Source organism: Pristiophorus japonicus, chromosome 3 (genome assembly GCF_044704955.1).
Source record: "Pristiophorus japonicus isolate sPriJap1 chromosome 3, sPriJap1.hap1, whole genome shotgun sequence".
Classification (NCBI taxonomy): Eukaryota; Metazoa; Chordata; class Chondrichthyes; family Pristiophoridae; genus Pristiophorus; species Pristiophorus japonicus.
The window spans coordinates 159554265-159580607 of record NC_091979.1 but is presented as its reverse complement, the minus strand read 5'-3'; the positions used below and the strand labels follow the sequence as shown (position 1 = coordinate 159580607).

The following is a 26343-nucleotide window of genomic DNA, read 5'->3' as shown; positions in this document are numbered from 1 at the left end:
AGACTCCCTACCCAGCAAATGAATTGTAAATCATAGAAAAATTAAATATTATTGCTAATTTTTATATTAGAAACTCTTTCCATTAAGGTAAGTTTATTTTTAATTCTATTAAAGCATTTAAAAAATATTTTTTTTTTTCTAATACATTTAATTTCAATTAATTTTAAACATGTGAGGTTTTTTTTTAATTTATTGTGTTGTGTTTCTGTGGTTTGGGGATATTCTCATTGATACTAATGGGAGCTCATACAAACGGAGCTTCCATTATTATCAATGAGAATATTACACTGTGATTGGTGGTTGAAGCCCCTTGATCCCAGGTTGCGCTTACATTCCTGGGATGCATGAGCCCATAAGCTGGGCTGCGCATCTCGGCCTCGAGTAGCAAGTCTACGTTCCTCCGGGACCACCAGGTATTTTCGGAAAAAACATTTTGGTCGGAAGGGAAACCTCCGAACGCAATTTTCGGGCCAATATAAATGGAAGTTGTGTTGGGAGCAGCTGATCAGAGGCCACTTTTCCATATGGATTTTTAAAAAATTGCAGGAATCGTCACTCCCAATTGTTCTTTTACCTCCATTGGTAGATTGTTTCAGGGACTAGGTTAAGCATTGTGCTTCTGAGGCAAATGCACTTGCTGAAACATCATCATCATAGGCGGTCCCTCGAACAAGGATGACTTGCTTCCTCATGAGCTCACAAATGTTTCAATGAAGGACCCGATATTCCAGTCCTGAACTCCAATTGAAGGGGGTGGAAGATGACTGTGCATGGATTTTTTTAACGTGTGGTGACCGTTGCACACCAGCCACCACATGGTCTTGACAGTACTAGGCCTTTATCCAGTGGCAAGGGTTAACCAGGACAAAACACCTGGGGAGCTGAGTGTACGGACACTGTGTGACATGTTGGGCATTGGTGGGGTTTAAACTTTGCCCCGCTACTATTTTGCAAAAAGTGACTTTCTTTTATCGCACACATGAAACGATGCAAGAGATTAACTTTGTTTTCTTTACTTTTTACAAAAGAGTATTGATTTTTGTTCCCTACACAGTAAAATACTGATTTAACACATATACAATTATGAATAAGATGGCACGTTGAAAGATTACATAGAATTACATAAGATTAGCTCATGTGATTAAGTGTATTAAATCCTAACGCCTTCCTGTTAGTGTTTTACAATTGGCTGACTGCCTATAGTGCAGACTCTTTTAAATGCTGGTGATTGCCAATTAAAAGTCAAGCATTTGTCCCCTTTTTAAAGGGGCACAACCAATAAAACCTGTAAATTAACAAAAGAAAGTTTAAAGGAACTTTTAACAAATTAAATTAAAATTCTATTTCCACTTGTGATAATGTACTCCAGTCCCTCCGATGCCCCTATAGTGCTGCCATCTGAGCTCTGGAGCTTGATACATGTATTTTATGCAAAATGAACCAGTTTGAAGTTGTGCCTCTTCTTGATGCAGTGCTTTTTAGTGTGTCTTTTGTCATGAGAGGAAAACAAATGTGGTGTCCTGTACAATAATTTAGCAGCCAGTATACAGAGTAATGGTTCGCTAATAAAATCATAGAAAACATAGAAAAAAGGTGCAGGCGTAGGCCATTCGGCCCTTCGAGCCTGTACCACCGTTCAATATGATCATGGCTGATCATGCAACTTCAGTACCCCATTCTTGCTTTCTCTCCATACCCCTTGATCCCTTTAGCCGTAAGGGCCACATCTAACTCCTTTTTGAATATATCTAACGAACTGGCCTCAAAAACTTTCTGTGGTAGAGAATTCCACATGTTCACAATTCTCTGAGTAAGAAGTTTCTCCTCATCTCGGTCCTAAGGCTTACCTCCTATCCTTGGACTCTGACCCCTGGTTCTGGACTTCCTCAACATCGGGAACATTCTTCCTGCATCTAACCTGTCCAATCCCATCAGAATTTTACATGTTTCTATGAGATCCCCTCTCATTCTTCTAAATTCCAGTGAATATAAGCCTAATCGATCCAGTCTTTCTTCATATGTCAGTCCTGCCATCCCGGGAATCAGTCTGGTGAACCTTTGCTGCACTCCCTCAATAGCAAGAATGTCCTTCCTCAGATTAGGAGACCAAAACTGTACACAATATTCAAGGTGTGGCCTCACCAAGGCCCTGTACAACTGCAGTAAGACCTCTCTGCTCCTATACTCAAATTCTCTAGCTATGAAGGCCAACATGCCATTTGCCTTCTTCACCACCTGCTGTACCTGCATACCAACTTTCAATGACTGATGTACCATGACACCCAGGTCTCGTTGTACCTCCCCTTTTCCTAATCTGTCACCATTCAAATAATGGTAGGAAGGAGAAAAACGATTGGAGGGCAGAGAAATCAAGGGCAAAAATCAAAAAGGGCCACATTACAACATAATTCTAAAAGAACATAGAGTGTTAAAAAAACAAGCCTGAAGGCTCTGAGTCTCAATGCGAGGAGCATTCGTAATAAGGTGGATGAATTAACTGCGCAGATAGCTATTAACGGATATGATGTAATTGGGATTACGGAGACATGGCTTCAGGGTAACCAAGGCTGGGAACTCAACATCCAGGGGTATTCAATATTCAGGAAGGATAGACAGGAAAGAAAAAGAGGTGGGGTAGCGTTACTGGTTAAAGAGGAGATTAACACAATAGTAAAGAAGGACATTAGCTTGGATGATGTGGAATCTATATGGGTAGAGCTGCGAAACACCAAAGGGCAGAAAACGTTAGTGGGAGTTGTGTACAGACCACCAAAAAGTAGTAGGGAGGTTGGGGATGGCATCAAACAGGAAATTAGGGACATGTGCAATAAGGATACAGCAGTTATCATGGGTGACTTTAGTCTACATATAGGTTGGGCTAACCAAACTGGTAGCAGTACTGTGGAGGAGGATTTCCTGGAGTGTATAAGGGATGGTTTTCAAGACCAATATGTCGAGGAACCAACTAGAGAGCAGGCCATCCTAGACTGTAATGACAGAGGATTAATTATTAATCTGGTCGTGCGAGGTCCCTTGGGGAAGAGTGACCATAATATGGTAGAATTCTTTATTAAGATGGAGAGTGACACAGTTAATTCAGAAACTAGGGTCCTGAACTTAAAGGAAGGTAACTTCAATAGTATGAGATGTGAATTGGCAAGGATAGACTGGCGAATGATACTTAAAGGGCTGATGGTGAATAGACAACGGCAGACATTTAGAGATCACATGAATGAACTGCAACAATTGTACATCCCTGTCTGGCGTAAAAATAAAAAGGGGAAGGTGGCTCAACCGTGGCTAACAAGGGAAATTGGGGATGGTGTTAAATCCAAGTAGGAGAGGCATATAAATTGGCTAGAAAAAGCAGCAAACCTGAGGACTGGGAGAAATTTAGAATCCAGCAGAGGAGGACTAAGGGTTTAATTAGGAGGGGGAAAATAGAGTATGAGAGTAAGCTTGCAGTGAACATAAAAACTGACTGCAAAAGCTTCTACAGATATGTAAAAAGAAAAAGAAGTGAAGACTAATGTAGGTCCCTTGCAGTCAGAATCAGGTGAATTCATAATGGGGAACAAAGAAATGGCAGACCAATTGAACAAATACTTTGGTTCTGTCTTCACTAAGGAAGACACAAATAACCTCCCGAAAATACAGGGGACCGAGGGTCTAGCGAGGAGGAACTGAAAGAAATCTTTATTAGTCAGGAAATTGTGTTAGGGAAATTAATGGGTTTGTAGGCCGATAGATCCCCAGGGCCTGAGCTCAGATAGCAGCACTATAGGGGCAAACACTCCGCCTAGGACATCGGTTCCCGTCCTGCCCAGGTGCTCCCACCTCCCCCAGAACCGGTTCCAATGTCCCAGGATTTGAATCCCTCCCCCTTGCACCATTCCTCAAGCCACGTAGTTGTTATGCATGGAACCCTATGTAACCGGCATTCTACCGCCACCAGAGGGCGTATCTATTGGAGTCCCAAGGGATCCCAGCATCCCTTGGGAGCACTGTATATAAGCAGTCCTCCCATGCTGTACCAACATTCTGGAGTTAGAATAAAGAGACTAAGGTCACACTTACTCACGTCTACAGTACTTAATCACATGACTTTAGTATGGACGTAACAAGATAACGAACCATCACACGAAAATGCAGAGAACTATTGGTATCCTAGGGAAATTCTCAGAAGGGGATGATTGGGAGGCCTTCATGGAGCAACTCGACCAATACTTCATGGCCAACGAGCTGGAAAGGAATGAGAACGCTGTCAAATGAAGGGCAATCCTCCTCACCGTCTGTGGGGCAACAACCTATGGCCTCATGAAGAATCTTCTTGCTCCGGTGAAACCAACAACCAAATCGTATGAAGAACCGTGTACGCTGGTCCGGGAGCACCTAAATCCAAAGGAGAGCGTTCTGATGGCAAGGTATCGATTTTATACATGTCAACAGTCTGAAGGCCAGGAAATGACGAGCTACATCGCCGAACTAAGGCGCCTTGCAGAACATTGCAAATTTGATGGATTCCTGGAGCAAATGCTAAAAGACTTTTTTTGTGCTTGACATTGGCCATGAGGTTATCCTTCGCAAACTATTGACTGTTGAAACACCGAACCTAAGCAAAGCCATAACGATAGCCCAGGCATTTATGTCCACCAGCGATAACACCAAACAAATTTTGCAGCATAAAGATGTTTCGGCAATTACTGTACACAAAGTAACATCATTTTCAGGCAGGAATGCATATGGCAGAACGTACATACCTGCAGCTGCACGACCTCAGATGACTCAGAGTCCGCCATCAAGCGTTAATGCAAGGCAGTTAACACCTTGTTGGCGCAGCGGAGGTGATCGAGCCCATCAATGCCACTTCAAACACTATGCATGCAAAGGCTGTGGAACAATGGGACACCTCCGGTGAATGTGCAGATGAGTTGCAAACCCTGCAAACCACCACGTTGCAGAGGATGACCAATCCATGACGGATCAAACTGAATTAGAGACTCAAACCGAGGAGGCAGAAGTGTACGGGATACACACCTTCACCATGAAATGTCCACCGATCATGTTAAAAGTTGAACTGAACGGAATTCCAGTATCCATGGAATTGGACACGGGTGCAAGTCAGTCCATCATGAGCAAAAAGGCCTTCGACAGGCTGTGGTGCAACAAGGCACACAGGCCCAAGCTGAGCCCCATTCACACCAAGCTGAGGACTTACACTAAAGAGCTGATCCCTGTAATTGGCAGCGCAACAGTAAGGGCCCAAGTTTCCACACGATAAAAAACGGGCGTCCCTCCGAGCTGGGCGCCCGTTTTTCGCGCCTAAAAAAAAAAATCGCGATTCTGGAGCGTTCTGCAGCTCCTTGTCTGCCTGGCGCGGCGCCCAGGGGGGCGGAGCCTACACTCGCGCCGATTTTGTAAGTGGGAGGGGGCGGGTACTATTTAAATTAGTTTTTTTCCTGCCGGCAACGCTGCGCGTGCGCGTTGGAGCGTTCGCGCATGCTCAGTGTGAAAAAAACATTGGCACTCGGCCATTTTTGTAGTTCTTTGTAGCTGTTTAATTTTTGAACATTTTTTTAATAAAAGCACATTGCCATCAGCACATCAGCACTGAGGCTTCTCACTGTCTCCTTCCCCCACCGCCCCCCCCCCCCCCCCGCGGGAAGAACGGGCGCCTCCTTTCCCCTCCCCCCCCTCCCCCGCGGGAAGAACAGGCGCCTCCTACCCCCCCCCCCCCCCGCGGGAAGAATGGGCGCCTCCTACCCACCCCGCGGGAAGAACGGGCGCCTCCTACCCCCCCCGCGGGAAGAACGGGCGCCTCCTACCCCCCCCCGCGGGAAAGAACGGGCGCCTCCTCTCCCCTCCCCCCCCCGCGGGCAGAATGGGCGCCTCCCCCCCCCCCCGCGGGAAAGAACAGGCACCTCCTCTCCCCTCCGCCCCCCCCCAGCGGGCAGAATGGGCGCCTCCCCCCACCCCCGCGGGCAGAACAGGCGCCTCAGGCTGACTGCAGAATTCTCCGTGCCTGAAGCACTTTCACACAGGTAGGAAGATGGTTTATTTAATCTTTTCTTTGCTTATAAATGTTTATTCAGGTTGGATTTATTTGTATAATATTTGTAGAAGTATAAATAAGGATTGATTGTAGAATTTAATGACTTCCCTTCCCCCCCACCTGGTTCTGTACGCCTAATTTGTAACCTGCGCCTGATTTTTTAATGTGTAGAACAGGTTTTTTCAGTTCTACAAAAATTTACTTGCTCCATTCTACTTTAGTTTGGAGTACCTTTTCACTGTGGAAACTTTGAAATCAGGCGTTAGTGGCCGGACACGCCCCCTTTTGAAGAAAAAATTCTGTTCCAAAGTAGAACTGTTCTACCTGACTAGAACTGCAGAAATAAAAATGTGGAGAATTGCGATTTCTATGATAGTCCGTTCTCCACCAGTTGCTCCTAAAAATCAGGCGCAAATCATGTGGAAACTTGGGCCCTAAAAGTCTCCTATGTTGGAGCAGTGCACAAACTACCACTACGGGATAGTACCAGGAGATGGCCCCACACTGTTCGGCAGAAGCTGGCTGGGAAAAATCCGCTGGAACTGGGACGACATCCGAGCGCTTTCTTCCATCGATGACGCCTCATGTGCCCAGGTTCTGAGCAAGTTTCCATCGTTGTTTGAGCCAGGCATCGGAAATTTCTCGGGGGCGAAGGTGCAGATCCACTTGATTCCCGGTACACAACCCATCCACCACAAGGCACAAGTGGTGCCATATATGATATGAGAGAAAGTGGAGATCGAGCTAGACAGGCTGCAACAGGAGGGCATCATCACACCGGTGGAGTTCAACAAGTGGGCCAGTTTGATTGTCCCGGTTCTCAAGGGCGATGGCACTGTCAGAATTGGCGGGGACTATAAAGTAACGATTAACCGTTTTTCGCTGCAGGACCAGTACCCGCTAGCAAGGCAGATGACCTATTTGCGACGCTGGCAGGAGGAAAGACATTCACCAAGTTGGACCTGACCTCGGCCTACAGGATGCAGCAGCTGGCGGAATCTTCAAAAGGCCTCACCTGCATCAACACGCTCAAAGGTCTGTTCATCTACAATAGATGCCCGTTTGGGATTCGATTGGTCGCGGCTATTTTTCAAAGGAACATGGAGAGTCTACGAAGGTCACACTTACTCACGTCTACAGTACTCAATCACATTACTTTAGTATGGACGTAACAGTATTCATCTGAACTATCCTGCTATTCCTACTCTGACTAGCACGTGGCACTGGTAGCAATCCTGTGATTACTATCTTTGAGGTCCTACTTTTTAACTCCTAGCTCCCTAAATTCAGCTTGTAGGACCTCATCCTGTTTTTTACCTATATCGTTGGTACCTATATGCACCATGACAGCTGGCTGTTCACCCTCCCCCTCCGGAATGTGCTGCAACAGCTCCGAGACATTCTTGACCCTTGCACCAGGGAGGCAACATGCCACCCTGGAGTCTCGTTTACGGCCGCAGAAACGTATATCTATTCCCCTTACAATAGAATCTCCTATCACTATAGCTCTCCCACTCTTTTTCCTGCACTCCTGTGCAGCAGAGCCACTCATGGTGCCATGAACTTGGCTGCTGCTGCCTTCCCCGATGAGCCATCTCCCCAACAGTACCCAAAACGGTATATCTGTTTTGGAGAGAGATGACCGCAGGGGATCCCTGCACTACCTTCCTTCCCCTGCTCTTCCTGCTGGTCACCCATCCCCTATCTGCCTTTGTAACCTTTACCTGCAGTGTGACCAACTCACTAAACGTGCTATTCACGACATCCTCAGCATCGCGGATGCTCCGGAGTGAATCCATGCGCAGTTACAGTGCCGCAATGCGGTCTGTCAGGAGCTGCAGCTAGACACACTTCCTGTACACATAGTAGTCAGGGACGCTTTTTCTCACATAGCACAGGAGGAGCATGACAAGGATCTGGGCTCTCCTGCCATGACTTAACCCTTAAATTAACTTAATTTAGCAACAATGCCAAAGGTTACCTACTGATAAGAAAAGAAAAAGAAAAAGATAAAATACTCACCACTCCATCAGCCAATCACTTACCAGCTTGGCTGTGATGTCACACTTCAATTTCTTTTTACTTCTTTGTTTACTTTCTGCCCCTGCACCAGCTGGCCTCCTCCCGACTGCCGCTGCTCCAAGCTGCCACCGCCCTTTGTAGTCCCCATGCCCGCTCCTCTCTCGCGATGCTGGCCTCCTCCCAACTGCCCTAGATCATGCTTTCATTTAACAAGGTATTAGACAGTAAAAGCTGCACTCTGTCACTGGGATACAGCTATGTGAGAGAACAGCTCCGCAGGTCAGGAGAAAAAAGAGCTGGAGCGGCAGACCCTGGAACATCATGGCCCCGCCGACCTGTGAGAGAACAGCTCCGCAGGTCGGGAGATAAAAGAGCTGGAGCGGCATACCACTTCAACCTCCAACATGAGTTGCTCCAAGTGTGTGACGATTTTGAGATGGGCAACTGGGTGACGCCATCAAAACCCTAGTCGCCGTTTTTTGGAGCATCGGCAGGACCCAGGTACAGAGGAGTGGGAAGGTCGGGGCGGATGAGCGGCGCGTGTTTGTGGCGAGATGCAGTGAATATTTATGGCAGAGGAGTGGCGACAGATCGTGGCGGAGGTGCGACAGATGAGGGTACGGGGCCCAGAAGAGCCGAGGGCCCCCGCGGTGCAGCACAGGCCAGCCCACACTGCACTATGTGTGCGCGCTAGGTCCGTGCAGCAGAGCAGGTCTCCAATCGTCTTGGGTAATCCTTGCCACTGGATAAAGGCCTAGCTCTGTCAAGCCCATGAGGTGGCTGGTATGCAACGGTCACCACACATTAAAAAAATTCACGCAGACAGCTTCCACCCCCTCAATTGGAGTTCAGGACTGGAACATCGGGTCCTTCATCGAAACACCTGTGAACTCGTGGAAGCAAGTCATCCTTGTTCGAGGACCGCCTCTGATGATGGAGCTTTAATCACTGGAGCGCACTATAACTCCGGGCGAATGAGTAAACGTACAGGGCCTACTGGTAGTGCGCAGGCGCGGAGTCTGCCGGCACTTGATGCCGTTGGCAGTGCGCAATCGCGGAGTCTGCCGGCATTCGATGCAATGAGCGAGGAGAATGGGAGCGGAGCGGTTGTTAGCGTTAGCGCCAGAAATAAAAGGTGTGCGAGCAAGAGACAGGCCGGAAAAGATGCTGCTGTGAGTGCCAGTCCCTTTGGGATAGGGGTGGGATAGCTGGCTGAGGCAGGTCCTCATTTCGGATCAAAGCGGAGCTGCAGTGAGAATAGCCCATGTCCAGGCCGCCATTGTACTTGTGCTCTGGGCACCTCGGGCTTGGCAGCAGCACCTTGCATTTGTATAGCGCCGTTAAGGTGGAAGGTGTTCGGAATGGGCACCAGGGGAATTGGGAGCGATAGGAGAGGTGCATCTCAGTTGAATAAATGTGCTTTTAAAGGTGGGGGAAGAGAGTTAGCAAGGCAGAGAGGTCAAGACAAGGCATTCCAGAGAGGTGGCTGAAGGTTCTGCCACTAATAGTGGAGTGGAGGTTCGACCAAAGAGTATGAGATGCAAGGTTGCAGTAGTTTGCGGAGGCAGGCTAGGGATTGTGGATGATGAGAAAGTAAAGAATTTTCATTTGTATAACCCCTTTCATGACAACCCCAAAGCACTTCATAGGCATTGGGGTAATGTTGAAGTGTAGTCACTGCTGTAATGTAGGGAAATGCAGTAATTACTGCATAGTAAGGTCTCACAAACATCAGTGAGATAAATGGCCAGATATTCTGTGTTGGTTGAGGGATAAATGTTGGCCAAGACACTGGGAGAATTCCTTTCATCATGCCATGGGATCTTTTATGTCCACCTGAGGGAGCAGACATCTTGGTTTAACATCTCATCTGAAAGCCAGCATTTCTGATAGTGCAGCACTCCCTCAGCACTGCACTTTAGTGTCAACTAAGATTACATGTTCAAGTCTCTGGTGTGAGGACTTTGAATGTGTTAGATGACAGTGAGCCAATGAGGGTTGGAAATGTCTGGGGTTAGTTAAGGAACTCGTGCAGGACAAGATGCAGGCTGTAGTTTTTGGCAGGGTAATTGGAATCTGGGAGGCTGGCAAGAAGGACATTGAAGAAGTCAAATGTAGCAGTAACAGAAGTGTGGATAAGTGTTTTGGTGGTGAGTTGGAGCAGAGGTGGGTAAGAGTGAGGTGAAACAGCTGTCTTGGTAATGGAAAGGATATGGGGTTTGAAGCTCAGTTTTGGGTCAGATGGTATATTGAAATTATGTATAATCTGCCTAAATAAGCTGCTGGAGTTAGTGGTCACAGTATGCAGTTCTTGGCAGAAACAAAAAAAGATAGCTCGGTCTTCCCATTGTTCAGTGGGAGGACAATCTGGCTCATTCACAATGTGATATCAAAAAGGTAGTTTGATAAAAACAAGTCTCCCCTCAGCCTCCTCTGATCCAAGGAAAACAAACTCAACCTATCCAATCTGTCCTCATAGCTAAGATTATCCACTCCCGGCAACATCTTCGTAAATCTCCTCTGTACCCTTTCCAGTGCAATCACTTCCTTCCTGTAATACGGTGACCAGAACTGCACGCAATACTCTAGCTGTGGTCTAACCAGTGTTTTATACACTTCAAGCCTAACTCACCTGCTCTTATATTCTATGCCTTGGCTAATAAAGGCAAGCATTCTGTATGCCTTCTTAACCACTTTATCCACCTGGACTGCTATCTTCAGGGTTCTGTGGACATTCACTCCCAGGTCCCTTTGTTCCTCTACACTGCTCAATGTCCTACCATTTAATGTGTATTCCCTTTCCTTTTTAGCCCTCCCCAAATGCATTACCTCACACTTCTCTGGATTAACATAACATAAGAATTAGGAACAGGAGTAAGCCATCTAGCCCCTCGAGCCTGCTCCGCCATTCAACAAGATCATGGCTGATCTGGCCGTGGACTCAGCTCCACTTACCCGCCTGCTCCCCATAACCCTTAATTCCCTTTTTAGTTAAAAATCTATCTATCTGTGACTTGAATACATTCAATGAGCTAGCCTCAACTGCTTCCTTGGGCAGAGAATTCCACAGATTCACAACCTCTGGGAGAAGAAATTCCTTCTCAACTCGGTTTTAAATTGTCTCCCCCGTATTTTGAGGCTGTGCCCCCTAGTTCTAGTCTCCCCGACCAGTGGAAACAACCTCTCTACCTCTATCTTGTCTATCCCTTTCATTATTTTAAATGTTTCTATAAGATCACCCCTCATCCTTCTGAACTCCAACAAGTAAAGGCCCAGTCTACTCAATCTATCATCATAAGGTAACCCCCTCATCTCCGGAATCAGCCTAGTGAATCGTCTCTGTACCTCCTCCAAAGCTAGTATATCCTTCCTTAAGTAAGGTGACCAAAACTGCACGCAGTACTCCAGGTGCGGCCTCACCAATACCCTATACAGTTGCAGAAGGACCTCCCTGCTTTTGTACTCCATCCCTCTCGCAATGAAGACCAACATTCCATTCGCCTTCCTGATTACCTGCTGCACCTGCAAACTAACTTTTTGGGTTTCATGCACAAGGACCCCCAGGTCCCTCTGCACCGCAGCATGTTGTAATTCAAATAATATTCCCTTTTTCTGTTTTTTTTTCCCCCAAGGTGGATGACCTCACACTTTCTGACATTGTATTCCATCTGCCAAACCTTAGCCCATTCGCTTAACCTATCTAAATCTCTTTGCAGCGTCTCTATGTCCTCTACACAACCCGCTTTCTCACGAATCTTTGTGTCATCTGCAAATTTTGTTACACTACACTCTGTCCCCTCTTCCAGGTCATCTATGTATATTGTAAACAGTTGTGGTCCCAGCACCGATCCCTGTGGCACACCACTAACCACCGATTTCCATCCCGAAAAGGAACCATTTATCCTGACTCTCTGCTTTCTGTTAGCCAGCCAATTCTCTATCCATGCTAATACATTTCCACTGACCCCGCGTACCTTTATCTTCTGCAGTAACCTTTTGTGTGGCACCTTATCGAATGTCTTTGGAAAATCTAACTGCACCACATCCATCGATACACCTCTATCCACCATGCTCATAATATCCTCAAAGAATTCCAGTAACTTAGTTAAACATGATTTCCCCTTCATGAATCCATGCTGCATCTGCTTGATTGCACTATTCCTATCTAGATGTCCCGCTATTTCTTCCTTAATGATAGTTTCAAGCATTTTCCCCACTACAGATGTTAAACTAACCGGCCTATAGTTAACTGCCTTTTGTCTGCCCCCTTTTTTTAAACAGAGGCGTTACATTAGCTGCTTTCCAATCCGCTGGTACCTCCCCAGAGTCCAGAGAATTTTGGTAGATTATAACGAATGCATCTGCTATAACTTCCGCCATCTCTTTTAATACCTTGGGATGCATTTCATCAGGACCATGGGACTTGTCTACCTTGAGTCCCATTAGCTTGTCCAGCACTACCCCCCATAGTGATAGTGATTGTCTCCAGGCCCTCCCTTCCCACATGCCTGTGACCAGCAATTTCTGGCATGGTTTCTGTGTCTTCCACTGTGAAGACCGAAGCAAAATAATTGTTTAAGGTCTCAGCCATTTCCACATTTCCCATTATTAAATCCCCCTTCTCATCTTCTAAGGGACCAACATTTACTTTAGTCACTCTTTTCCGTTTTATATATCTGTAAAAGCTTTTACTATCCGTTTTTATGTTTTGCGCAAGTTTACCTTCGTAATCTATGTTTCCTTTCTTTATTGCTTTCTTAGTCATTCTTTGCTGTCGTTTAAAATTTTCCCAATCTTCTATTTTCCCACTAACCTTGGCCACCTTATATGCATTGGTTTTTAATTTGATGCTCTCCCTAATTTCCTTGGTTATCCACAGCTGCTTATCCCTTCTCTTACCGCCCTTCTTTTTCATTGGAATATATTTTTGTTGCGCACTATGAAAGAGCTCCTTAAAAGTCCTCCACTGTCCCTCAATTGTGCCACCGTTTAGTCTGTGTTTCCAGTCTACTTTAGCCAACTCTGCCCTCATCCCACTGTAGTCCCCTTTGTTTAAGCATAGTACGCTCGTTTGAGACACTACTTCCTCACCCTCAATCTGTATTACAAATTCAACCATACTGTGATCACTCATTCCGAGAGGATCTTTTACAAGGAGATCGTTTATTATTCCTGTCTCATTACAGAGGACCAGATCTAAGATAGCTTCCTCCCTTGTAGGTTTTGTAACATACTGTTCTAAGAAACAATCCCGTATGCATTCTATGAATTCCTCCTCCAGGCTACCCCGTGCGATTTGATTTGACCAATCGATATGTAGATTAAAATCCCCCATGATTACTGCCGTTCCTTTTTCACATGCCTCCATTATTCCCTTGATTATTGCCCGCCCCACCGTGAAGTTATTATTTGGGGGCATATAAACAACGCCCACCAGTGACTTTTTCCCCTTACTATCTCTAATCTCCATCCACAATGATTCAACATTTTGTTCATTAGAGCCAATATCATCTCTCACAACTGCCCTGATATCATCCTTTATTAACAGAGCTACCCCACCTCCTTTCCCTTCTTGTCTATCTTTCCGAATCGTCAGATACTCCTGTGTATTTAATTCCCAGTCTTGGCTACCCTGCAACCACGTTTCTGTAATGGCCACCAAATCATACCCATTTGTAATGATTTGTGCCGTCAACTCATTTACTTTATTTCAAATGCTGCGTGCGTTTAGGTAGTGTGTTTTAATACTAGTTTTTAAACCAGGATTTTTAGTTTTGACCCCTCCTGCAGCCCCTTTGCATTCAGTGGCCCTTTTTGTTTTTTGTCTTGGGTTTCTCTGCCCTCCCACTTTTACTCATCTCCTTTCTGTCTTTTGCTTTTGTCTCCTTTTTGTTTCCCTCTGTCTCCCTGCATTGGTTCCCATCCCTCTGCCATATTAGTTTAACTCCTCCCCAACAGCACTAGCAAATACTCCCCCTAGGACATTGGTTCCGGTCCTGCCTAGGTACAGACCATCCGGTTTGTACTGGTCCCACCTCCCCCAGAACCGGTTCCAATGCCCCAGGAATTTGAATCCCTCCCTGCTGCACCACTGCTCAAGCCACGTATTCATCTAAGCTATCCTGCGATTCCTACTCTGACTAGCACGTGGCACTGGTAGCAATCCTGAGATTACTACTTTTGAGGTCCTACATTTTAATTTAGCTCCTAGCTCCTTAAATTTGTCTCGTAGGACCTCATCCCTTTTTTTACCTATATCGTTGGTACCAATGTGCACCACGACAACTGGCTGTTCGTCCTCCCTTTTCAGAATGTCCTGCACCCGCTCCGAGACATCCTTGACCCTTGCACCAGGGAGGCAACATACCATCCTGGAGTCTCGGTTGCGGCCGCAGAAACGCTTATCTATTCCCCTTACAATCGAATCCCCTATCACTATCGCTCTCCCACTCTTTTTCCTGCCCTCTTGTGCAGCAGAGCCAACCACAGTGCCATGAACTTGGCTGCTGCTGCCCTCCCCTGATGAGGATACATTTCATTTGTCACTGTTCTGCCCAGTTCATTGATATGTTCCTGCAGTCCGCAGCTTTCTTCCTTCATTATCAACCACACAGCCTATTTTTGTATCATCTGCAAACTTCTTAATTATACCCCCTATATTCAAGTTTAGATCATTGATGTGTATACCACAAAAAGCAAGGTACCTAGTACTGAGCTCTGTGGAGCCCCACTGGAAACATCCTTCCAGATCACAAAAATACCCATCAACCATTACCCTTTGCTTCCTGCCTCTGAGCCAATTTTGGATCCAACTTGCCACTTTGCCCTGGATCCCATGGGCTTTTACTTTTGTGACCAGTCTACCGTGTGAGAGCACGTGTTGTCAGTGACCATAGGAAAACTGACCTCACAATGTTGCAGTGGGGAAACTTGTAAATGAGAAAAAAGAAAGAGCCACAGATGGAGCCTTGGGGTACACCAAAGGTGAGTATTTGTAGGTGAGAGGAGAAGACATTGCTGGAGATTCATTGAGATCAGAAAAGTGCACATCTAATGACCAGTTGTACCATGTCTTAATGGAGCCATCACAAACTGTAGTAATATTTGGATACTCCACAATGCAATATAGTGAGGTTTGTTAAGTAAGCATATGGGGCCCAAGTTTCCACAGGATAAAAAACGGGCGCCCCCCCGAGCTGGGCGCCTGTTTTTCGCGCCTAAAACGGCAGCAGAAAAAAAACGCGCTATTCTTGAGCACTTTGCAGCTCCTTGTCTGTTTGGCGCGGCACCCAGAGGGGCGGAGCCTACACTCGCGCCGATTTTGTAAGTGGGAGGGGGCGGGTACTATTTAAATTAATTTTTTTCCTGCCGGCAACGCTGCGCGTGCGCGTTGAAGCGTTCGCGCATGCTCAGTGTGAAAAAAACATTGGCACTCGGCCATTTTTGTAGTTCTTTGTAGCTGTTTAATTTTTGAACATTTTTTTAATAAAAGCACATTGCCATCAGCACATCAGCACTTGCAGCCTTCTCACTGTCTCCTTCCCCTCCCCACCCTCCACGGCAACAAACCGCTGTCTCCTTCCCCTCCCTCCCCTCCCCTCCGCGGCAACAAACCGCTGTCTCCTTCCCCTCCCTCCCCTCCGCGGCAACAAACCGCTGTCTCCTTCCCCTCCCTCCCCTCCGCGGCAACAAACCGCTGTCTCCTTCCCCTCCCCACCCTCCACGGCAACAAACCACTGTCTCCTTCCCCTCCCTCCCCTCCGCGGCAACAAACCGCTGTCTCCTTCCCCTCCCTCCCCTCCGCGGCAGCAAACCGCTGTTTCCTTCCCCTCCCTCCCCTCCGCGGCAACAAACCGCTGTCTCCTTCCCCTCCCTCCCCTCCGCGGCAGCAAACCGCTGTTTCCTTCCCCTCCCTCCCCTCCGCGGCAACAAACCGCTGTTTCCTTCCCCTCCCTCCCCTCCGCGGCAACAAACCGCTGTTTCCTTCCCCTCCCTCCCCTCCGCGGCAACAAACCGCTGTCTCCTTCCCCTCCCTCCCCTCCGCGGCAGCAAACCGCTGTTTCCTTCCCCTCCCTCCCCTCCGCGGCAACAAACCGCTGTCTCCTTCCCCTCCCTCACCTCCGCGGCGGCTAACCGCTGTCTCGTTCCCTTCCCCTCCCTCCCCTCCGCGGGAAAGAACGGGCGCCTCCTCTCCCCTCCCCCCCCCCCCACCGCGGGCAGAACGAGCGCCTCCCCCCCCCCCCCCCCCGCGGGAAAGAACGGGCGCCTCCCCCCCCCCCCCCCCCGGCGGGAAAGAACGGGCGCCTCCTCTCCCCTGCCCCCCCCCCCCCCCCCCCCCCATGGGAAGAACGGGCGCCTCCTCTCCCCTCCCCCCGCGGGCAGAACGGGCGCCTCAGGCTGACTGCAGCATTCTCCGTGCCTGAAGCACTTTCACACAGGTAGGAAGATGGTTTATTTAATCTTTTCTTTGCTTATAAATGTTTATTCAGGTTGGATTTATTTGTATAATATTTGTAGAAGTATAAATAAGGATTGATTGTAGAATTTAATGACTTCCCTTCCCCCCCCCCCCCCCCCCCCTCCTCCTCGTTCTAGACGCCTAATTTGTAACCTGTGCCTGATTTTTTAATGTGTAGAACAGGTTTTTTCAGTTCTACAAAAATCTTCACTTGCTCCATTCTACTTTAGTTTGCAGTACGTTTTCACTGTGGAAGCTTTGAAATCAGGCGTCAGTGGCCGGACACGCCCCCTTTTGAAGAAAAAATTCTGTTCCAAAGTAGAACTGTTCTACCTGACTAGAACTGCAGAAAAAAAAAATGTGGAGAATTGCGATTTCTAAGATAGTCCGTTCTCCACCAGTTGCTCCTAAAAATCAGGCGCAAGTCATGTGGAAACTTGGGCCCATGAAGTCTGATATAATATGGGATTTGTGATGTAACTGTACAAAGTTCAATATAATACCAAAAAATGCCAGAACTACTGAGCAGGCTTGCCAGCATTTGGAAATACCAGTTTTCTCCTTTAAAATGCTGATGAACACTCAACACTGGAGTGGAACTAAACCACAGAACCAGTGGGAACCTGTTCAACCTGCACCATCTCCAGGCCAGATCCAAGACCACCCCAACCTCTGTCGTCAAGCTACAGTACGCGGGCGACGCCTGAGTCTGCACACAAACGGAGGCTGAACTCCAGGACATAGTCGACGTATTTACTGAGGAATACGAAAGCATGGGCCTCATGCTAAACATCTGTAAGACAAAGGTCCTCCACCAGCCTGTCCTCACCGCACAGCACACTGCCCCCCAGTCATCAAGATCCACGGCGCGGCCCTGGACACCGTGGACCACTTCCCATATCTCAGGAGCATCCTATCAACAAGAGCAGGCACCAACGACGAGATCCAACGCAGCCTTCAGCCTCCTGAGGGAAAGAGTGTTTGAAGACCAGGCCCTCAAAACTGCCACCAAGCTCATGGTCTACAGGGCTGTAGTAATACCTGCCCTCCTGTATGGCTCAAGAGACATGGACCATGTACAGTAGACACCTCAAGTTGCTGGAGAAATATCACCAACGATGTCTCCGCAAGATCCTACAAATCCCCTGGAAGGACTGGCGCACCAACATTAGCGTCCTCATTCAGGCCAACATCCCCCGCATTGAAGCACTGACCAAACTTGATCAGCTCCGCTGGGCAGGCCACATAGTCTGCATGCCAGACACGAGACTCCCAAAGCAAGCGCTCTACTCTGAACTCCTTCACGGCAAACGAGCTGAAGGTGGGCTTCGGAAACGCTACAAGGACACATTCAAAGCCTCCCTGATAAAATGCGACATCCCCACTGACATCTGGGAGTCCCTGGCCAAAGACCGCCCTAAGTGGAGGAAGTGCATCCGGGAGGGCGCTGAGCACCTCGAGTCTCAACACCGAGAGCATGCAAAAATCAAGCGCAGACAGTGGAAAGAGCGTGCGGCAAACCAGTCCCACCCACCCCTTCCCTCAACGACTATCTGTCCCACCTGTGACAGAGTCTGTGGCTCTCATATTGGATTGTTCAGCCACCAAAGAACTCACTTCAGGAGTGGAAGCAAGTCTTCCTCGATCCTATGCCTATGATGATGATGATGATGATGGTAAAAGCAAGCGCATAGTTTACTTTTACCAACTGAAGAATTTTAAAACATATAAAAATATAATTTAAACACTCATTTTTATATTAAAAAAAAACCTGTCCATTAAGGTAAGTGTATTTTTAACACTAATAAAACACGTCAAAAAAAATTCAAAAATACTTTTTTTTCTAAAACATTTAATTACATTTAATTTCTATTAATTTTAACTATGTGAGATGTTTTATTTATTCTGTGTTTTGGTGTTTTAAGGGGTTTTCCCATTGATAGTATGGGAGTCCGTACAAATAGAGCTCCCATTTTTATCAATTAGAATACTGCATAGTGATTGGTGGTCTAGGCCCATGTGACTCCAGCTTGTACGTATACGTACGTACTGAAAGGCATCTTCACATGCACTGCGCAGCGAATCTCGGCCTCCAACCGGGATCCTACGTTCCTCCGATCACCAGGTAATTTCAGGTCGGAGGCATTCATGCAAAGGAAGCCTCCGGCCGCAATTTCTCCCCCATTAAGTTAAGTGAAAGATGCTCTTTTTTGTGTAAAAATATTGTTATGCTATACAGTACTAAATTGTTGCCCATTTACACTATCTTTGTTTTATTGAATCTGTTTGCAGGTCCAGGGTACAAATGACAGCAGTATCGTTAGCAAGTATTCAATGGTCAGATTAGGCTACTTCAATGATGGCTTCCTGAAAGGATTTGTAAATAAAACCACCAGAAGAGCTCCACTTATAAATCGGTATAATGCTGTGGATCCAATTATTTGGTTACATTGTGAAAATTATTTGATGCATCTTGCACCTTAATGAGATAGATGCATTTGGAATCACTTTAATTCTCCTCTCCTCTCCCACTCAGATCTCTCTGTCCTCAGCCTCTTACACTGTTCCAATGAAGCTCAACATAAGTTCGAGGAACAGCACCTCATCTTCTGATTAGGCACTTTACAACTTTCTGGATCAACATCGAGTTCAACAATTTCACACCATAAACCTCTGCCCCTATTTTTTCACATGGCAGCTGTTGATGATTCTACCATTCCCATTTACATCTCTTCTAGACTCATCTTTTACTTGTCGCAATACCATCTCCTTTTGCTTTGTACTATCATACCTTTTGTCATTTAGTTTCTCCTGCCTTCCACCCTATGACAGACCTTCCCTTTTGTCCTTTCCCCCTCTTCCCCCTTTCCCTGCCCTTGCTTAAAATCTGTCACATCTCTAACTTTTTCCAGTTCTGATGAACGGTCGTCAACTTAAGCATTAACTTTGTTTCTCTCTCCATAGCTGCTGTCTGACCTGCTGAATATTTCCAGCATTTTCTGTTTTTATTTCAGATTTCCAGCTTCCGCAGTATTTTGCTTTTGACTTTGGAATCATTTTGTTTCAGTGTCGCCTTACTAACGTAATGGTGCATTTTGTTGTTTTCTCTCCTTTTCTGAAGGCATTGACTTGTATTGGGCACAGTCCCTTGGGAACCATACCTCACTAAAGTTCCTTGGTAACCATATCTCACTCAAGTGGCCAGTATTCAGGTGTGAGCCCAGATGATGAGAGCGTTGGCAGGCTATTCACCATGGGGACTTCATAGTTGTGTCCCATCCTGTCCTCAGCTAATCCCAGCAGGAATCAGTGGAGTGGAAACTCTGGGTGATTCCCCCACCCCCCCCCCCCCCCCCCCCACTTTCCCATAGCCCAGGAGTGCTGAAGCAAGTTGTAGCATTCCATATAAAAGCACAGCCGAAGTCAGCTAACTCAGCAAAGGTGTGATGATGCAATAAAAAATACAGTCAGGCTTCTCGCGAACAGATGCCTCCGACCGGAAAAAAATTATGAAAATACCTGGTGGTCCCGGAGAAGCATAGATTTGCGCTCTGAGGCTTAGCTGCGCAGTCAGCATAGGGGTCCACGTATTCCAGGAGTGTATGTGCAGCCTGGGATCATGTGGGCCAGACCAACCAATGCAAATGGCATATCTCCATTCACAGTAATAGTGATATCTGTTTGTACGGAGATCACCATTTCTATGAATGGGGATACCCCCAAAAACACAAACATTTTAAATAAATAAGAAAAACAATTCACATATTTAAAATTAATTGAAATTGAATTTAATTAAATGTTTTAGACAAAAAAACATTAGATTTTTTTTAAAAATATGTTTTTAATTGGGGTAAAAATAAACTTACCATAATGGACAGGGTTTTTAATATAAATATTATTGATAAAATTTTATTTTTCTATCTTTTAAAACTCTTGCTTTTACCAGGTGTAAGAGTTTGAAGGACATTCGCTGGGCAAGAGTTGGGCACATAGCCCAAATCTCCACCCGCAAAGGCCCTTCTCCGGGGGATGCATTGGAACTGTCGAAATAAATTTTGACAGTTTGCAAGTGCTGGATTTCGGCGCATGTGCATCACGTGCCGAGAACCGGAACTTGCGGGGCCTCTACAGGTGCGTGTGCACATCGTACGCGCCCATAGAAAACGCAATTTTTGGCCCCATGTGTTTGGCAAATGTTTTTCGTATGTTTGGTGAACACTTCTGCATGAAGAAGTTTATACCCCTTTTAAAGTAGGAGTATCACTATTCCTTGGAGAAATCAGTTACAAAGAACTATAAATAACTAAAATCCTTTTTGTTTTGGTCAATTTCTGAATATTTTTGTCTGCTGATGACATGCAGTTTTAGAAGTGAAGTAATTTTAATCAAAATGAAAGGCTATAAAATATCAGATGTTGGTGTGTAGAAGATGTATTGCTCTGATGTTTCATTTTGACTCATTTTGTGAATCTAATAAATGTGCAATCTGCTATCATTTTTACTTTTATTTTTGTAGATATAAATGTTAATAAATCGCTTCCACTTTTATCCTTTTTTAAACTATATTTTATTGGTAAAGTGAATGAATGAAAAAATATAATGTATGGCATTCTTGGGCTTCATTGTATTTTTCTTAACACAAAAATTTGACCCAGTAAAGTACTTGTCAAGGATTAAAATAAATCGGATGGCTAATAACTCAAATGTATGCCAGGTCAGGTGTTTTTCAAAATAGTACCATGGGATCTTTTACGTCCACTTGAGAGAGCAGACAGGGCCTCAGTTTAACGTCGCATCTGAAAGTCAGCACCTCCAACAGTGCAGCACTCCCTCGGAGTGCCAGCCTAGATTTATATCCTCGAGCCCCTGGAGTGGGACTTGAACCCACAACCATCTGACTCAGAGGCAAGTGTGCTACACACAATGATGAATAACTCAACTATTTAATCCTACCAGAGAACTGTATGAAAGGTTTCCGCTGATGTATATTGTGATCATTTGGAAAAGTAGTCAGCAGAATGGGTTTTCTTTTTTGGAATAGTATATTTAGAAATAAACCACAATACGCAAAGCTCAAAGCAATTGGATTTATTATTTTTTTGCCCATTGTGATAATCAGAAGCCTTTGATAACCATCGTCTTCTGACATAAGCAGAAATATGCTAAGATATTGCAGGGATAATTAGAAGAAAGGAAATTAAATTTGTCGGCAAAGTAATAAGATGGATCCTTTCACTGTTTTTAGTCGTTACAGAAGTCTCAAACTACTTTTAAACTGTGGTTCGTTCAGATTAAATTCTGGGTGACAACTGTCAGTTAGTCAGCTCCCTGTGCTTCCACTACTAAATCCAGATCTTGTAACTTGGCGGCAGAATCATAGACCCACAAAAAACTTGAGTCTTTGTCAGAATAGGGAGCCAGCTTGATGGAAGCCAATCTCGGAATCGAGACTAATTGAGCACCAGCATAAAATTAGCTTCAGAACTGTAGTAACGTGTGTGTGAGGTTATTTTAAAACACTGCTTTTGTCTGTTAATAATCAAGAAATCCATTGCATGCATTACAACGAGATGCAGATTTTTGTGAGTTGTGAACTAAAATGAGAAATGTTTTATGCATTTTGGTCAATAAGTTATGTTTATATGCTAACCAGTTTAGGGAATTTGAGCTTGAATGTAAGCTTTGGATTCCATTGCAAGCCGTGAAATTGATGTTCGTGATTGATGGAGACAGCAAGTTGTTCAGCACCTTCTCAGCTTAAAATCAGAGCAATTTCACCACTACGTTGTACTTTAATAGCAATATATATTGGAATAGGCTGAGATATTGTACTAAAACGATAGGAATCTAATTTTACTTTTTTTTTCTCTGTAGCGGTTACTATGTGAGGGCAAAGGCAGTGGATTATAGTCTACATTGCTTCTTGCAACAGACAGCAAGTTACTCTCAGAGACAGGTGAGTATATTGGGAATTTTGCCTAGTTCTGTTTCTAATGCGTTTGCTCCATGAAAATAATTTATTAAAGCTTTATTAATCATATTTAGCTTCCCATCTTTATGTCCCCCTGCCCCCCCACACACAATGCATTTCTCTGACTAAGAAGGAAAGCAGGTGACCTTTGATTCCTGTCCTTTGCTAATGCCATTATTTGATTCTCCTCACGCTGTGCAAGATGATTAGGTATGATTTTTCTCTCCTTTCCTGTAAAGAATCAACTAGTCTTCTGCTCGGTAACTCAATCAGACAGATCAACCAAGATTGGGAACTGTGAAGGAATCACAATCATAAATCTGCATCTTGTTACAGTACTCAGTGCTTTGTCCTGTGCACACGGACTGTTTTATCTCAATTTTTTCACTAACTGAGTCTAAATTGAGTTTCAAGAAGCAGTATTCTAAATATTCTATAATCTGTTATCTGGGCATAATTTTAGGTATATATAACTAGAATGCGTTTATGCAGTTAAAGCATGCAACTCTGCAACTGAATTGTGAGTAATTGTATGCTTATGTCAGGATCATACATTTGTGTTCTGATAGTCACTGAGAATCGTACATTAGAGCTTAATACTGGAGCTTGGTATTTATTCCCGTTTCTACAGATCCTCTCACTTGGAGCTGGGTTTGATTCTTTGTACTTTCGGCTAAAAGCAAGTGGGGAGCTGAAAAATGTGATTACGTATGAGGTGGATTTTCCAGATGTCGTTCAGCGCAAAGCCACTCTGATTAAAAACAATCAGGAACTCGTGGAGCTCATAGGCTGCTTTGATGAAATGAGACCAGCTGAAATGGGTACGATTGTTTTTCAAGTACATGTTTCATTGAAAATGCTTGTTGACTTTGGTGAGGCTTTTGGCAGTGATACAATGGGCAAATGATATCAGGCATTCTTGCTAAACAGGATTATAGTTTGCATAATATAATCATTTGCCTTTGTTTATTTGAAAAGGAAGGACTGTTCAGTGGGCTTGTTTCATATTGGCAAATTTATAGGCAAAGGTTGCAGAAAATGTTTAAACATATATTAGAAATTACATTAAAAATATAGATGCCTGTGTGTACTATGAAAGTACATTTTTATGTCTGTTATATGTTCTATAAATAATGGCTACTGGCTTGTACAGTGGTGGAACTATCGACTTGTAAAAATAGAATGATTATACACAATAAATTGTAATACATTACAAAAAGTACTCCTTTTTCTTAATGCATTTGTTTAAATATCTAATTCTGGTTTGACAGTCCCTTTTTAATAGTGGTGATATTTCATTGTTGGAGTTGCAGGTTGTCTGTGTCTTAGTGGTATGGATTACAAGTTGCTTGGCGTTGACCTGACTGAAATAGAGGAGTTAGATAATGTACTGATGGAGACTGGACTAAACTCTGCTTGCCCAACCCTACTGCTATCAGAAGTTGTACTGACGTATATGAAAGATCAAAGGTAACTATGGATTTGTAGGCTTGATTAATGTACTATTAATGTACTGGTTGTGCACCTATTTTCAAGGAAACAAGCATAAAGGGTTGTTTGTCCTTATGAAACTATTCCAACTTCTACACTAATAGTCAAGTACATCTAAAATTGAGAGCGATCCACTACAAAATGTTATAATTCGAAATAAAAGGAAGAATCATTCTATTGGCTGCTTCATAGTTACAGTTCAAATTCGAGCCATAGCTGATGTTTGTGCTCAGTGTTCGCTTAAGTTAACGTACTCCAGATAATTTGGGGCAGGTAGAGAAAGCTCGCTGTGGGAATAGGTAGAATTCATTCTAAAATGTGGTTACTATCGGTAACCAAGGAACAGCTTTGACACTCCATGAGATGCTCACAGGCTGCCACTTTCACTCAATTGACTGAAGGTGGTGATGTGGATGCTAGGGAGAAGAAACCGTTCTAACACATTTAAAAATGATATCCTGTTCACAGACGCAAGGATTAACCCGTCGAAGATATTGTATCTAATGCCCTGCAGATGTTAATGTTTAAAGTGAGTGTTGGAAGGAATTACAGTAACAAGCTGGTGTCCATTGCCACCAACTCAAAGATCTTTAAACATCATGGGAGATGCATAGTAAAGACCATTCGATGAGGGAGGGAAAATTGCAATGCCTATCATGTCACAGTGCTCAGACACTTCTAGTAACAACCTATGATGGGTCAGTGGCAGCCTTTGGATAGGTCCCCGACTATCCCCTTAGTGCTGTATTCCTAATAATTCGGAATCCTAGCTCAGAGGCATCAGTTAATTGTGAAGGGAATGGCAATCCTTCCTGATACTTATTATTTTGTTTGAAGTTGGGTTTTTTTCAGAGTTACCATGAGTTTGGTGTTTTAAGCAATGAGTCTAAATTTTCTGATCGGTTTCTGACAAAGTTAAACTATTTTCTAGTTCTTCAGCAGTAATCCATTGGGCAGCGGACCGATTTTCGTCAGCAGTGTTTGTTGTCTATGAACAGATACATCCAGATGACCCGTTTGGTCAGGTCATGCAGCAACATTTCACGCAGTTGAATTCTACTCTGCATGCACTTGTTCAGTTTCCTGGAAAGGAAGCTCAGCGGAAACGTTTTTTAAATGAGGTCAGTTGATCATTGCGAATATTCTATCTATGACAATTATGATGGTATAAGTTCACCACACAGAAAATTAGCAAGATATATCCCCAGACAGTAATGTTTAGTATTTACAACTGTGAATCTTTTAATTTCTTTGATTCACTTCCCACCAGCTCAAGTATAGGTTTTTTTCGCCTACAACGTCTCTACTACTAGAAGGAGAGGTATCTATGGTGGTGTGTACTTGTCCAGTTATTTGTGTCAAGCAACCTGCTATATGTAGGAAAAAACACAATTTGCTACAGAAGCTAGTTTCCATAGGGATTCTGTTGACCATGTCTCATTAAAATGCATATTAACACAAATACTTTTTACAGTAGGTAAAAGATGTTAAAGTACAAATATTCAAATCAAGATTGAATCATCAAACAGATGGTTTAATGTTTGGTGAGCAATTCTGTGATGATATTCCAAATGTGAAAATAATTTAAAGAATACCTGCCATGCATTTTATAATTTTGCATCAATGGTACATTTTATGTCAGGAATAGAAACGTGTGGCTTACATAACCATTTATCCTCCTGTTAAATTCTAAAGTAAGTATCTTGAACTTGATACATCTGTGGTCCCCAAGAAGGGCAGACACACCTTCATCAATGACATCCACAGTACCCACCCAGGCATCATAATGATGAAAGTGATAGCCAGATCCCACGTGTGGTGGCCCGGTATCGATGCCGACTTAGAGTCCTGCGTTCACAGATACATGCTCGCAGTTAAAGCAATGTACCCAGGGAGGCGACGCTAAATTTATGGTCTTAGCCCTCCAAACCGTGGTCTAGGGTACACGTCGACTATGCAGGCCTGTTCTTGGGTAAAATGTTACTTGTGGTTGTAGACGCGTACTCCAAGTGGATTGAATGTGAGATAATGTCGGCTAGCATGTCCGCTGCCACTACTGAAAGCCTGCGGGCCATATTTGCCGCACACAACCTATACCTTGAAGAGGGTAATTGAAGGCTCACTGCAGACTCGTCTATCTCGAGTCCTGCTTAGCTACCGCACAAGACCCCACTCACTCACTGGGATCCCACCTGCTGAACTGCTCGTGAAAAGAGCACTTAAGACAAGGCTCTGGTTAGTTCACCCTGATCTACATGAACAGGTAGAGAGCAGGCGGCTTCAACAAAGTGCATACCATGATAGCGCAAATGTGTCCCGCGAGATTGAAATCAGTGATCCTGTATTTGT

The 26343-nt window shown here is 44.9% G+C and overlaps 1 protein-coding gene across 4 annotated transcripts in view; it reads left to right on the top strand.

Annotated features, from left to right (window-relative positions):
• The first annotated feature begins 9127 nt into the window (after nucleotides 1-9127).
• Nucleotides 9128-26343, top strand: part of lcmt2 (leucine carboxyl methyltransferase 2) — a 51225-nt gene continuing 34009 nt past the window's right edge. For 2 of the 4 annotated variants that reach the window (XM_070875976.1, XM_070875975.1), the window contains exons 1-6: nucleotides 9134-9246; nucleotides 18825-18949; nucleotides 22407-22488; nucleotides 23135-23324; nucleotides 23817-23973; nucleotides 24926-25115. In XM_070875976.1, the coding sequence (XP_070732077.1) occupies nucleotides 9154-9246; nucleotides 18825-18949; nucleotides 22407-22488; nucleotides 23135-23324; nucleotides 23817-23973; nucleotides 24926-25115 (837 nt within the window). In that variant the 5' untranslated portion in view covers nucleotides 9134-9153. Of the gene's footprint in view, nucleotides 9247-18824; nucleotides 18950-22406; nucleotides 22489-23134; nucleotides 23325-23816; nucleotides 23974-24925; nucleotides 25116-26343 lie in introns of all 4 variants that reach the window. The other 2 variants (XM_070875977.1, XM_070875978.1) reach the window with 2 other exon arrangements.